The sequence below is a fragment of the Candoia aspera genome, chromosome 7 (assembly GCF_035149785.1).
Source record: "Candoia aspera isolate rCanAsp1 chromosome 7, rCanAsp1.hap2, whole genome shotgun sequence".
NCBI lineage: Eukaryota > Metazoa > Chordata > Lepidosauria > Squamata > Boidae > Candoia > Candoia aspera.
The window spans coordinates 45245040-45260558 of record NC_086159.1 but is presented as its reverse complement, the minus strand read 5'-3'; the positions used below and the strand labels follow the sequence as shown (position 1 = coordinate 45260558).

At 35.7% G+C, this 15519-nt stretch overlaps 1 protein-coding gene across 1 annotated transcript in view; it reads left to right on the top strand.

The window, feature by feature from the left end:
- The window catches only part of TPH2 (tryptophan hydroxylase 2), an 83893-nt gene extending 68950 nt beyond the window's left edge, over positions 1 to 14943 (top strand). The window contains exons 9-11 of the mRNA XM_063308567.1: positions 6854 to 6949; positions 14528 to 14661; positions 14769 to 14943. Of these exons, the coding sequence (XP_063164637.1) occupies positions 6854 to 6949; positions 14528 to 14661; positions 14769 to 14943 (405 nt within the window). The remainder of the gene's footprint in view (positions 1 to 6853; positions 6950 to 14527; positions 14662 to 14768) is intronic.
- Positions 14944 to 15519: the final 576 nt, after the last annotated feature.

The following is a 15519-nucleotide window of genomic DNA, read 5'->3' as shown; positions in this document are numbered from 1 at the left end:
TAAAGAATATATATCTGCAGTATTATATTGAGTAAAAAAATAAAATGTAATTTTATGTTGCATCAGTAGAAATACAGTTTTCACATCACAGGAAGAAATGGTTCAACTTTATACTGTGTTCATCAACTCCAGCCTTAAATACTGTGTCCAGTTCTGAGCACCACACTTTAAGCAGCACTCAGATGAACAGATTCAGAAAAGGGTAACAAAGATGATCAGGGGATTGGAAATGAAATCCTGTGAAGAGAATTGGAAACAACTGAGAATATTTAGCCTTGACGGCACTGTTCAAAACTGGAAAGGATGTCACAGAAAAGAAGGCCAAGATCTGTTTTCTAGGATGCAGGGCACAAATTTAAATTAGAGAAAGTAGATTTCCATTGACTGTTAGAAAAACTTCCTGACAGTAAGAACAGTTTGAGAGTGGAACCAATCCGTCTGAGTGGTAATGGACTCTCCTTCATTGTACCAGGGCAAATGAAGTGTTAACAACCATCAGCCTGGAACATTTTGGTTCTTCCACTGAGCAGCAGGTTGGATTTGATAGGAAGTCTCCTTTCAACTCTATGAAAATGAGTGAATAAATATTTGGACATTAAATTATTTTATCTATAATTACTTATTTATTAATTTAAGCAGATCTGTCTTACAATGTAATTGTATTTTTGGTCATATAATGAATTGGGCTTACTCCCAGTTGCAGCCTTAAATATTAAGGAATACAGCATCTGTACCCCTACAGGAATTGCTGCAGTATTAGCTATGCTGGCTGCAGTTGCTGGGAACTGTAGTTTGCCATTCCCTGGAAGTCTGTAAGTTCTCCACTGGCAGTAGAGATAAGCACAAGCTGTAATGGTAAAAATATGGTGATGCTATACTTATTTTGATGTCTCAGTTTTAATGAAGAGTGGAGTTATACTTTTGAGAGCAATCTTCCACTATTTTAGGAGAAAATTGATTACAAGCAACTTCATTTGCTTGATGCCTCTGGGGTTTGTTTTGTTTTTAGCTTATTTTCACATGGCTTGCACTAACAGTGTTTAAAAATAGTCCTATAACAGATGCATTCACTCAACAGGACTTTCTATATTTATTGGTTTTAGTTTTCTGTTTGTTGGGTTAGCATATTCAAATTTAAATATGAAACCAATCTTTTTGATCACACTATTCTGTAAAAAAAAGACAGGTCTTAATGCATAAGATTTCAGGAAATACCGTTAGCTATCCTAACAAAACAGGTTCCTTGTGCCAGTGGTATTGGTGGTCCTCAGTCTGCACATTTCAATATCTGATAGACAGGTTCTTTCATAAAGAAGTCAAGACTAAGTTTTTTCCTCAGCTGAGCTTAGGGTCCAATCTCTGAAAAGCCAAACCACAATGCCATCAGAAAATATTGTAGGGAGGCAATACCCAATCTGTTACAAACAGAATTGCTTCTTTGTATTCACAACTGAAACAGCTGGACAACTTTACAGAATACTCTAGTTTTATTTATGCCCAAATGTGTTTACTCTCTTTGTTTTGTCACATAGAAACAAAGATTTGGAATGGGACATTTAGGTCCTTGAATTCCAACCTCCATTCGGTGCAGAAATTCAAATTAAAGCATTCTTAATAAATTGCTTCCCATCTCTGATTGACCACATCCAGTGAAGTGGAGCTAAGCACCTCCCTTGGTAATTTCTTCCACTACTGAAATAATTTCACTGCTTGAAAGAGTTTCATAAATGGATCTGACTATTACTTAACCATTATTCTGTCCTTCACTTTGGGATGATAGAGGACAAATCCCAACCCTCTGTATGACAACACTTCCTGGTACTCAAAAGGGTATCATATTTCCCATCCACCACCCATCTGTTGGCTTTCTCAAGCTTAACGTCCTCAGTCTTACTTGCAGGATCTTGATGCACCTGACCCATGTTCTCTGAATCTTTCTTAAAATGTGTTCAGAATGGGACACATTATTTAAGAGAAGTCTAATCCATGCAGAATGAAAGAGAACTATTATTTCCTGCAATTTGGAACCTACATTTCTGCTGAAGCAGCCTAAATTGCATTTGACTTTTTAGCCCTATCAAACTGCTCATTCTCATATATATAATTAAGCAGAATTCCAAAATTCTTTTCAGTGGTAGTAATTCCAGACCAGGTGTTCCCCATCCTATACTAGTGCATTTATTTTCTTTTTCCTTCACAAAGAAATATACATTTGTTTCCATTAAATTTCATTCTGTTATTTTCAGCCCCATTTCTCTAATCTGTTAAAAACTGAATTTTGTTTTTGTCTTTTTTATTTTTAGAGCTTTAACTACCCTTCCCAGTGTTGTGTTATCTGCAGATTTGATAAACATATGTTTCACTTCTTCATCATTAATGTATATGTTGATAAGTGAAAGGCTCATGACTGAATGCTATAGCCCCTACTTGATATCACACTCTTAATTTCACGAGGAAGCACTGATGCACATTCTTTGAGTAAGGGTTCCAAACCAGCTTTGGAACCACTTAACAGGCATGCTGTTTAGACCATACTAACAAACTTGCTAGTCCAAATGTTATCTGATACTTTGTCATTTGCTTTGTGGAGTAAAGATATATTATGTCCACAGCATTCCCACAATGTATTAAGGAACTTATCAAATCAAAATGAAATAAGATTAGTCTGTCAAGATGTCTTAATAAATCCATGTTTACTTCTGGAAATCACTATAGGACATTGTTTTCAAGAAGTTTATAGAAAAATTGCTTTATGATACACTGTGGAATCTTCCTAGGTATTGATGTCAGAGCTGTATGTGCAGTTTGCTTCAACTAAATCTGTCCATTCTGGAATGAAAATGTAAGAAGTACTGCCAGTCTTGTTATTTTTATCTCTGTTTTAGCTATATTTTAAAACCATTGTTGTCATGACTTTCCTTTGCTGATTTGTAGTCCCAAAAAGATGCTTCTGACAATAGGTCATGGCTTCATCATATAAATCCATAGGCAAAGTTAGAAACTTTTCTTTCTACTTATCAGCTGCACTTCTGCTGGCTCTGCAGATTACATTGATCATTTCCACAGCAGGCTTCAGTTTAATGGCCCAATAGAATAAACTCCCCACTGATTATTCCTTTCTAGGACTTCCTCTGGCTCCTGTTGCCATTAATGAAATAGTTTCCATTGGCCCAAATTCAAGATGCCTTTGCACATGAGTAAACATCATTTGAAGTGGGGAGTATGCTCATGCTTAGATACATTTAATGAAAGTAACAGGAGTGTGCAAAACACTTTTACTATAAAAAAGCATCAAAGTATTGTAATACTAAATACAACAAGCATAAGCATCTTATGAGCTCATGAGCCTTAATACGCATACCTACACCAACTTTTTGATGCATAGAGGCAAATATTTTCAAAATGGATAAAGAGAAAGCTCTTTATATATAGAAAGAATTACCATTGATTTCTACTATTAGATTGTCCTAATAGTTGTAGAAGGAAACAATAACATATATAATCAAAGAAAATAGAATCCCCAAAGGCATGTTTGCTTAATAATGCAATTCGTTTGATAAATATTTTTAATTACTCGCTTTTAAATTAAGAACAGTTAAAAAAAACTTAAAGGAGATCAGCAGATAGAATTTGCTGAATATTTGGAAAGGTTAAAATAATTGTATTAAAGACTAATGATCTGAAGATGGCAGCATTGGGTGAGATACTTCCTTTAATGGTCTAACAAGCCTTGTGAACTAGACAGAATCTGTCATAGTCTGTATTCAGTAAATGTATTTTAGTAGCTTTTTCATAGGAAGGAGTTTAATAAGACACAACATCGATGAAAATCAGAAATTGGCAGATATAAATTATATAGAACCACCTGGACATTTTATTTTATTTTATATATACATATACAAATGATTTTTTTTCAGGGAACACAGACTTTTTATAATCTGTGTGTTCTGTTATATGTGAATAATGAGTAATTGAAATAAATATATATGTGTGTGTGTGTGTCTGTGTGTCTGTATGTGTGTGTGTATGTGTGTGTATGTATGTGTGTGTGTATGTGTATGTATGTATGTGTGTGTGTATGTATGTATGTATGTGTGTGTGTGTGTGTGTATGTATATATGTGTGTCTCATATATATATGAGATAAATGAATTAATTTTAGTTCACTAAGCCCAACAGCTTTTTATTTTTACTAATTTTATATATAAACATATGTAAATTAAATTCCATATTATCTCTGGTAGCACATAAGTGATTTACCATTTCTACCAATGAATGCATGTAACAAGAAAGCAATAGATTATCATGCAACTATTCCCACATAATATCTGGGATCACACAGTACATTAAGCCACAATGTGAATTGTTCAATTCTGGCTTGTATATCATAATGAATCCAGGCACTGTGGTTTGTAAGTCATGGTTTATGGATGATAATGGTGTACTAGTCCAGCTGGTTTGTTTATTTAGTTAAGCATAGTTCAGTAAAACAATGAACTAGCATGATGTACGGACAATTTACAATGCAAGGTTTAGTTCCTGTATTGCCCTGTGTATGAAAGATTGTGGGTGAGCTAGGAAAGGAAAACAGCATTTCAATTGCTCAAAGATACTCTACCTTTATTCACTGAAAATGAAGATGGGAAATTCCTATTTCTAAGACTCTGTATTTACTGCTGACTAGCATTAAAGAAACCTTACTGAGATATGTGTAGTTGTGGGGCTTGACAATGAGGAAGAGAGAATCCAAAGGGCCTCATTAAGAAGAAACATTCAGTGTTATCTCCTGTGGCCTCCCAGCCTGAGGACAGCCTTACCACTTTTCTTGGATTTAGAGAATATTTCCCCAGTACTGTCTCTCTTCCCTGTGCATTATAAAAACTGAAACATATAATGACTGCATTTCTATTAACCATTTTTCTGGTTTGTGCAATACATTGAATCATAAACTGACCAAATGGGCTGGATTCATGCAACATATTAAGACACACAAAAATAAAACAAGATCAAAATCTACCAACATTTGCACATTGTGGAAATGCAGCAGGTCTTTCATGAACTTCATTAAACATGTTGTGTGAACATAGCCACTTTAAAAAGCTCCCCTAAGAAAGTGGAGGCAATTTTGAAACATTCAGAAATCTGTCTTTTGCTTCACCGGCAGGGCTCTTTGGGAACTGTCCATAGTCCTGATTTTTGCCTAATGACCCAAAAACTTTAGCTAAGCTTTCTCCTGCCTAAGATTCCAATTAGAACTGGACTTGATTTCAATATTTTTAGGGGGATCTTTTAATATCTTAGAAGGTATGGCTATCACCTTGATTTTATTTCTTTCCTTCCTATAGCTGATTTGTTTTGCTTGAAGAAGCTAGAGGGCCTGATTGTATTGGGAAGCTGATTTAAGGAGGTATTTCACTTAAGATTTCATTGAAACAAAGCACCCTTTCAGAGATCATCAAGTTAGCGACTATCAATAGTATATGACAAATTGTTTTTGAAATTAGAGTGAGGGTGATAAGCATTTGCTGAAGTCATCTGTGGGGAAAAAAGAACCAAAGTCTGTCTGTCTGCCACAATGCTCTTTTGGTGGGGTGAACAGCTTCTTGGATCCCTGACTCTCCATTGGCATAAGAAGAAGTTTCAAAGCTTATGTAAACAAAACAGCTTCAAAACTATGGCAATCATAATATACTATAAGCTGTTTGCTGTAGTGGTTAAGATACCAGGCTAGAAACTGGGAGACTGGAGTTCTAGTCCCATCTTAGGCACAAAAGCCAGCTGGGTGACCTTGGGTCAGTCACTCTCTCTCAGCCCTAGGAAGGAGGCAATGCCAAACCACTTCTGAAATCTTGCCAGGAAAACTGCAGGGACTTGTCCAGGCAGTTGCCAGGAGTCAAGACTGACTTGAAAGCACCAAAAAAAAAAAAAAAAAAAAGGGGGGGGGGAACCCTTCTGACTGCATAGTTCTGCTTCACCCTGTTCATTCAGTTCAATCATGCTAATTCAAATAATTACAGGTTTTCACAAGGGTGCCCTACAAAAAATCCCAATGACCACTAGATGGCAAGAAAGACTTACCATCTTCTGTATCTTTGCAGCCATCTATTGGTCATCCCAATTGTTGCTTCTCAGATAAGGTAAGCTAGGTTTTCAAGAATTATTATATAATTATTATATACAGTATCTCCCTATAATAAAGTTCACATTCTGCTTGTGGATTTCTTTTTGGGGCTCTCCTTCAGACAATATTTTTGAGACTGCTTTTAGGAAACATCCAGCATTTGCTTTCTGCAAACCTGGGCAGCAGGTTTGCAGATGTGCTTGCTTATTTATTTATTTTACAATAAATCTGTTCATAAATAATGGCAATTTTTGTTAGGGTTGTGCAGTTCTTCAGATTTAATTCCCCAAAGGTGCTTTGGATAGCATGGGGTGCAAACACACCACCTGCTTGCAACTCTTTAGAGTGATTGTGACTTTTCATGCGTTGGCTGCAGTGGGTAGCCTCATGATTCAAAATAAAACTGCAAGTGCTTTAGAAATGGAAGACAGGTATGACTTTCACATTGTACGTATCCTGCAGCAGCCTTTTGGACATGAATCTGAAGCACTGTGCAGTCCTAATTCTTACAGTGATTTACCCTAAACAGATTTATGATAGCCTCTGGTATTCATGGTGTTACTCTTTGGAAATTTTCTTTCACATAATTTGTTTAAAAACAAAAAGTGCTATAAGGAAGGGATTGCCCTGGTGACTTGCTTGCTTTGATTTCTGAGTGTATCTAGATTTATACATATATATATATATATATATATATATATATCTGACTGTATATATATATTTCATTTTGCAGTGTTATTTTTTCACCATTGAATTTGGCCTTTGTAAGCAAGATGGACAACTGAGAGCTTATGGAGCAGGCCTTCTGTCTTCTATTGGAGAGCTCAAGGTACTGGTGTAAACAGAACTCTATTATTTATCACTAGAAGCCAGCTCTATGCTTACTACATATTTCTTGTGTGCTTTTATACTGATCTCACTGTTGCTTTAACTTTACTCTCAAACCAACCTGGGAACCATTTGGCTGAAGGGCAGTATATTAATGTATATAGAAAATATATTTAGAAAAGCTATACAATTTCAAATAAGTCTTGTAAAAAAAGGATGATAAAATCAGACCATAGTGCTAATCTGGGATTGAAATACTTATTTTGAATGCCAGTCCAAAACATTTACATTGGCATATCTATTAAGGCATCTGTGATGCTTCAGTCTGAAGTCTGGATCTGAACGTGAGTCAAGCAAACTGCCCTTCTATATTAGATCAAGTGAATTGATCTTCTGAATTGATTCAAAGATTTGATGGACTTTGTGCATAGGCATACATACTCTTATCAAATCAAATCTTTGATTTGGCTTGATTCTTCAAATAAACTTTTCACACTGAATTGCAAATTCAAATTGAATGGGCTTATGAAGTCCAAAATTCAAATTAGAACTTGATTCATTTACATCTAGGTTCAGAAAATGTGATTTCCCAACTACATTCAAATTCTGCTATATTTTATGACCTGTTTCAGTGCAATGATCACAATTCTCATCTCAGTCTTTTGCAGCAGGAACATTGGAATTTAAGCTGTATCAATGCTCAAATGGTTAAACAAGAAGTTTGTGGTCCTAAATATGATATCTAGGCAGCAATCCTAAACCCAGCTGGTAGAGATTCAGGTCCTACATAGTAGCAGTTATTATTGACAACATTGTGGGGTGAACAGCATGTTTATGCCTATCAGTAGACAGCCCAACATATAAAGTTCTAGTGTTGTTGGAAGTTGTAAATCTATATAAGCATCACCACCACCAAAAAAGCCTTTAGACTTCTTGACATTGCGATTCCAGATCACACATTAGTTTCAGTCTAGCAATAATTTTGCCAATGAGGTAAAAAAGGAAATGTGCTTGTGCTTTCAAGAAAATCTAAATTTGCTGTACAGTCACTTCAAGATTTATTTATTTATTGAAGACATTTATATTCTGTCTTTCATAATATATATCCCAAGGTAGCTTGCAACACAAATTAAAGTAATAAATACAGCTAGACAGAAGCAGTTGCAAATACCCAAACCACTAAAAATGACAAAGTGAGTATATGATAACACAGTTGGTGTTTAAAAAGTTACCTATGCTTTAGTGATATCCAAGTTAGATTTAGGCAGTAATCAACTCTATCTGGAGTAATTCTGAAGCTAGTTAAGAAAATTTAAACCAGTACAGAATAAGGCTGTCTAGATATTAATGATTTAGGGTTATTGAAATGTGTGATATCACTATTGTACACACAAAATATTGGTTTTGACCTTTAAAACTCTAAATAGTTTGGAACCATTTTTGTTTGCCCATTCTTAAAAACCATGACTTGGAGGCATTGTTCATACCCTACTCATTGGAAAAACATAGTTAATGGATTTGAGGTAAAGGGCCTTTTCAGTGTTGCCCCCACATTTATAGAATTCTAGTTTAAAAGAGGTTCACATGAGCCTGGTGATAGAAATCTTCAGATAGTTGTTTATTTTCTCCATGTTGGCTAGGATTTGATGCCGCTCTAATTTGATCTGATGCTATTTTTTAAAATCTCTTTAATAATATTATGTTCATTTGGCTGCTGCTGTTTATTGCCCTTGCTATGCTGCTATTAGGCTATTACTTACGTTTGCTGATGTTTCTATAGACCAGTGTTTCTCAACCTTCGCAACTTTAAGATGTGTAGACTTCAACTTCCAGAATTCCTTGGACAGCACACATATGCTGTGTATCTAAAATATCTAAAAACGGCCAAAGTGGAAAAACACTGCTATAGACTGTTCTTTATACAAGGGCTTTTAAATTATCTGAAGGGCTTTACAAAACAAAAAAGCCCATGTGACTTGCCATGAAAGGGCCTAGCTCATGTAGAGAATTATCCAGCACCTTAAAGACAAAAGATTAAGGGCTGGGTGATAGACTCTCTTAGTTGGAGAGTGAATTTAGTAAGTGGGATCTCATTAGAAAGAAGGTTCCTAAAAGCCTGATGGGGGAGTAAGTGTTTTTAAGCAGTTTCTAGAAGTTATTTCTTTAGATACCAAGATCACAACCCAGAACTCAAAGAGTGGCAGATGTGAATGCAGAAAGTGGATTTCTTTCCTGTCTAGAGTGTCCTGAGCTGAGTTAGCTTAACCTTGATTTTGAATGTTTTTATTTAACTCCTAGAACAGCTGCAAGTTCTCAAGTGCAACTCAGAATGATTCCCATTTTATCTGAGACCTTTCTATTGCTGGATAAAACAGAGCATAGCTTCTGTTTTATTTTTTCATCATTATATCCTTTTTTGAAGAGGCAACTCCTGTTGTGGGAGGAATAACAGAAAGATCGAGCTCATTATAGGCCCCCTGGATCCAGTTAAGTTCAGTGTTGGAGAAGCAATTCCCAGAGGACTTACTAGCAGAATTTTGCTTTGACATTGCCCATCAATTTTTCTGCTGTTTAGATTAGGAATGTATCTACGTTTTAGAATTTCTGTTCTAGGATACATGCTCAGGCAGTACACCAATACTGAAAAGTTGTCCTATAAATGAGAATGAAATTGCTTTTCTGGAGATGTAATTTTCTTGAGAACCAACAAATAGGCACCTGCTGTGAGTAACTGACGCTTATAGCTTTGGGATATGCTGCCTTATCTAAATTTGATTTCAAACCAATATTTAGTTATAGAAATATTTTTGGCATTTGGTTATCTCTCTTTTCTTCTCTTAACAAAATTATATATTATTTTCCTTGTTAAATCCCATACTTCAGAAGCATTTTTTTCTTGTAAAGTGTCAGGATAGAAACCAACATTAAGTTTGGTTAGAGATATGGCACAAGCTTTAGAGTGCCTGAGTATTGTCTGAATTATTGTTTCTGCTTAAGACTTAGACTAATTAATTGAATCTATTTTATTATTCTTTTTACGAGATAATCTTAATTGTAGATGCCAGCATGCATATTTATGTGTGGGGCAATGAAAGACAAGTCATCAATTCACTTCCCCAAATCCATTTATTTTTCAAGACCATTCTTGTGTTGCAGCAGATGCAATGCTTACAAGAAGTCCAGAATTTCCATTGGTAATTATTTGAATTCTGAATATTACTCAAGGTTCAAGTTTAAACAGATCTGTCAGCAAAGAACCTTGCTCTCAGGGGTGTGCAGGACTTCAGATTCAATTCTTGAAAGATCCTTATAGCATAAAGGAGCATGCACATAACACATGTCTGCAACTGTTTTAAAGCCATGTCTTTTCCCAGGATCATGTGCCTGCCCTCTGCAAGGCTGCCATGGGATTCTAGGAAGAGATACAGCTTTTCAGAAGAGTTGCAGAAAGGTGCTAAATTTATGTTCCCATACATGCTGAAGCACCTTTTTGGAACTAAATCTGAAGCATACTGCAGCCTTAATTTTTATTAAGAACGCATCTTAATAAAACAGTTTGTGCCCCATGTTTCTAACATCTTTTTTTTAGATGTTTCTCTGTTCTATTAAAGTGGAAGTGGGTATCCTGTAATTTATAATCTCATGATGCACCTATCACTGGTGCAAACTATGTACCCCTCCAAATTTCAGTTTCAATTTTTAAAATGTTTGCCATGGAAAATGGCAATTTCACTTTTTCATAATTTTGACTTCACATATTTTTGAGGAATAGGGTCCCATGTTCTAGGAATATGTGTGTTTATACTGACTGACACCAGCTCTCCAGAACATCTGACTGAACTCTTCCCCAGCTCAGTCTGAAGTGGCTAGGAATTAAACCTTGGGCTTTCTACAAACAAAGCAAAAGATTACAAACTTTTCAGAAATACTGGTGAACATTCTAGACAGCAGCATTTAAGGTCATTTTTGATATTTCCATACTGTTGGTCATGCAGACTTCTGATGATTTACAACAATATAAAATCTATCAAAACAAACTAAAAACAAAACTTGCCATCAAGAGTGACTTCTTTATTTTTCAACAATCAAAATGTCTACAGAAGAGCCCCAACTTGACTGCCCTCTGAAAAGCTGGGAGGGTGCCATTTCTGAAAGAAAAGGAGTCTATTAAATAAGGGCATAACATGAAATACAATGTACTCTGAATCATCTCATTTGGAGGTCAATCTCAACATGCTCTTTTGTTGTGGAAGAACTGGATGGGTTGGTTCTACTTGAAACATGCAGTCTAGAAGATTCCTAGGTGTAAAGCCATAAAGGACTTTATAAGTTAAAACCTGTAGTTAGAATTGTACTCAGAAGCCTCCTGGAAGCCAATACAGTGCCATTTAAGCCATTTGTATATGGTCTGGTGGCTCTCATCTGACAGTAGGTGGGCTGCTGCATTCTGCACCATTTGCAGCTTCAGCAGAATCTTCGAAGGCAGCCTCATGTAAAGTGTATTGCTCTAGTTGACCTGATAGGTGATGATGCGCAGCCTTTCCCAAGGCATCATGCTTCAGGAAGGACTGTAACTGATGCCTTAGCCATGGATTTCTTCTGCCTGTCTAGTAGTAGCTCCCCAACTAGCAGAGGATCCTCACAGACCTGATTCTTCAGAGAAAGAGCCTTCCTACCACAGTTTACTGGACTAGCTTATTTCTTCCCATCTGGGCCCTAACAGCCTCCAGACATTGGGTCAGAAAGTCTTTCTCTTCTCTATACCGCTGTTTTGCTAACAAAAGGATAACCTTCCCCAGCAGCTATGTAGATATTAAATACATTACTTAAATATAACAACAACAACAACAACAACAACAACAACAACTCTGGGCAGTTTACAAATTGTTAAAAACATTGAAAAACAAGAAGCAATACAAAAACACAAAAATGACACAATAGAACACAGATGGCAGAGAAAACAGACCCAGATGAGAACAAAGAAAAGGAAGAAAGGGGCATCAGTAGTCCTTGCCAAAGGCTTGGGCAAATAACCACATCTTCAGATCCCTTCAAAACACCAGCACACTGGGGGCCATTTGAATCTCAGGAGGAACCTCAACCCTAATGTATCAGGGATGAATCAACTGGTACTACCCAAGAGGGTAACTGCTTGGAGAACCTCTCCTTCCCCAGTACTATTCACTGTTGCTGTACAGTATCATTCATAGCCACAAAATTAATAAGTATAGAAATAAAAAAGAAAAAAAGAATAATTGTTATAAACAGATTAATGCCAAAAACTTTTACCAAGTTGAGCTAAGAGCTTCGTCTATGTCTCTTTGTTAAAAAGAAGAAGAAGATAGCAACATATTCAAGTATTGGCATACAACATACACTATATCAGCAACCCAAATCAGGTATAGATTTTCTTCTTTCAGGGTTCTATAATAATTATTTTAGCCAATCTCCATGCCTGAAAAAATCTGAATTTTTGATAACTTCATAAATTCCAAATACTGGGGATGTAGCCAAAAAGAACATATGCATCCTTAAAATACAGAAATTGATCCAGAGTTATTTGAACAATCATTTTTTTGTACCTCAAACAGTACAATAATAAGACAAGACTAAATCATATGGGATAATGTTTCAACAGCAAGGTTACAACTCTACCAGTTAATGCTTCCCTGGGCTTCTTCAGTATTAAAATGCCATTTTATTCTTTCTTTGCAAATACAGGGTTTTTCTATAATATAAGAGAAGATATTATATTCTTAGCAGCTTTGGGCCAAACTGCCTCAGTATCAGGCTTGCTCTAAGTCAGAAGACGCCTCAGCAGGAACATTGTAGCATCATGATGTAAGCTCCATCCCTTATGCTTTTGTGTGTAATGTTTCAATGTGAATACAAAAAGGTGGAGTTTGCATCATGATGGTGTGATGCGTGTTTTGTCATTTGCCCCTTCTTGTCCCCTGCCAATGCCCATACACAGAAAGCAAGGAAAAGAAGAATGTGTAGCCTTGCTTAACGCTGTATGTATGTATATATGTATGTATATGTATGTGTATGTGTGTGTGTGGGTATATATATATATACATACATACATACACACACATACACATACACATACACATACACACACACACACACATATATATATATATATATATACATACATACATACATACATACGTTCCAGACACTCCTTCCTGTGTTTAATAACAAGACCAGAATGTCTGGAAGGGCTGACATGACCCACCTCTTGGCAGGATTACTTTTTAAATGTTAGCAATTTAGAAAAATCTCTAACTTTTAAAGATTTAGATTAGAAATATTACATATTCTTTCATAGCCTTTACTCATAGTTTTGTTTTGGGAAAAGACACACTGCTTACCAATCACAGCTACAACAAAAGCCTGACTTCCTTCCTTATTTAAAGGAGGAAGCACTCACTTTCCAGAAAGAAACATTAAAAGAAAAATAAATTCTCCAAGAGTGTGCGTGCCAATTCCTGTTTGCATTACTCATTTATAGGCTAAAACACTGAAAAACACTTTTCTTAGAAAATGGCCACATATTTCACTTTTATAAATCAAATTCTAGAATGGCTAGTGGTTACTTGTTTTTTAAGAAAATAAAGTTGGGATCTAAGAATTATTGAGCATGCAGAAAGGAGTGAATGCCCCATTTGTCACTCCCACGAACATCCATGTCCTCATGTATAAAAATATATGTGCATATGGAGAGAACAACATGTATGATAAGTTTATCTGTGCAGTTCAATACACTGTATTCATCACCACAGGCAGCCTTTGCACATAAAAATCTTATATATTTCTGTCTTAAAAGGAAATATCTGATTAGTACTTTCTTCAGGAACCGAGATAGAACAATTCCTCTACCACAAGTTGGTAACTGGACTGATTATAGCAGAGTATGAATTTCATTCTACAGATATCCAAAACCTCCCATTCATCCTGAGTTCTTATCCTACTCTAAAAAAATGCATATTCATAAAATTCCATGGCTTCTTCTAAGTGTCTACTCAGTCTGGTTTTAAACAAGTGGGTATACAGCTGATGCTCTTGATGAACTGTTAATATCCTGTCAATCTACCTTATTTTAAAAAAGAGCATTGGAAATATTTATTTACGTCTTTTCAAGGCCAGAACAGACTGGCATTATGTCATACTGGAGGTGAAATGTAAATTTTATGAGTGTGTTGCTTCTGCTTTTGAAGAATTCCTAATATTCACCACAGTGTGGGAATACTTGAAGTATCTATTGATAAAATGCTCATTGTTTCAGGTGTGATGATTTAAATTATTTCCATATATAAGGCAAAATTACTATATACTTGATGATGTAACTATTACTATATTCTTGATGATGCAACTATTTCAGGGGAAGGGGAAATATTAAAGCAATAAATAGATTGACAAATTTAAGATGAACATTACGTTCATGATGAAAGACAATTTTAGGTCAATTATGTGAAGTGAAGTAGAGAGCATACTGTGCTATAAAGCTTGGGTGCATAGAAACACTTGAGACTTCTGCAGTGTAATTTAACAGATGATGTGGTGTATTTTGCAGCATGCTCTGTCTGATAAAGCCAATGTGAAAACATTTGATCCAAAGACAACCTGCTTGCAAGAATGCCTTATCACAACTTTCCAGGAAGCTTACTTTGTCTCAGAAAGTTTTGAAGAAGCCAAAGAAAAGATGAGGCAAGTTGTTTCCGTGACCCTTAAAAACAATCCCCAGATTGAATTTGCTCTTATCTGTAAGTGCAGAAATAGGAGTTAATTTAATTCTTTTTTTATTATTATTCCAGGGACTTTGCAAAATCAATCAACCGTCCCTTTTCTGTTTATTTCAACCCATATACCCAAAGCGTTGAAATTCTGAAAGACACCAGAAGCATTGAAAATGTTGTCCAGGATCTCCGAAGTGACCTGAACACAGTGTGTGATGCTTTAAGCAAAATGAATAGATATTTGGGAATCTGACTTTTTAGTGATGTGGCTTTGGAGAATAGCTAGATGCTGTAGTACCATTATGAGCTACAATGGCCATTTTAGCATTGCTATTCCCTCTGTAATGCATGGCTACCACATTTGCTCAGTATGCTGTTCCATTTACATGTAACTTCAAATACACCAACACTAACCCACAAATATTTAAAGAAGAGGATTACCTTGTCTTTATTTATTTTTTTAATCAGCTTGCATAGCTTTCAAAAAGCTTCCTCTCCGTACTGACAACCTACAAACACACAAACACATGCACAAAGGAGCATTTGCTGTTATATCAGAAAAAGAACAATTAAAGGCAAAATGCCATTATCATCAATCAATCACACATGGGAAGTTAAACTTTAATAAGTATTATATTTTTTAAAAAAGATCCTCATGCTTTCCAAAATAAAACTACTAGTTTCCTGAACACAGTGGTAAATAAAGACAGATATTCCTGAAGAATCCAAGGAGATGGTCTTAGGAAATGGGCAAGTCTGTGTAGAAATATGTGTTTCTACCAATACCCTGAGACTATAGATTGGTCTTGAAACATAGTTTGGTCTGAAG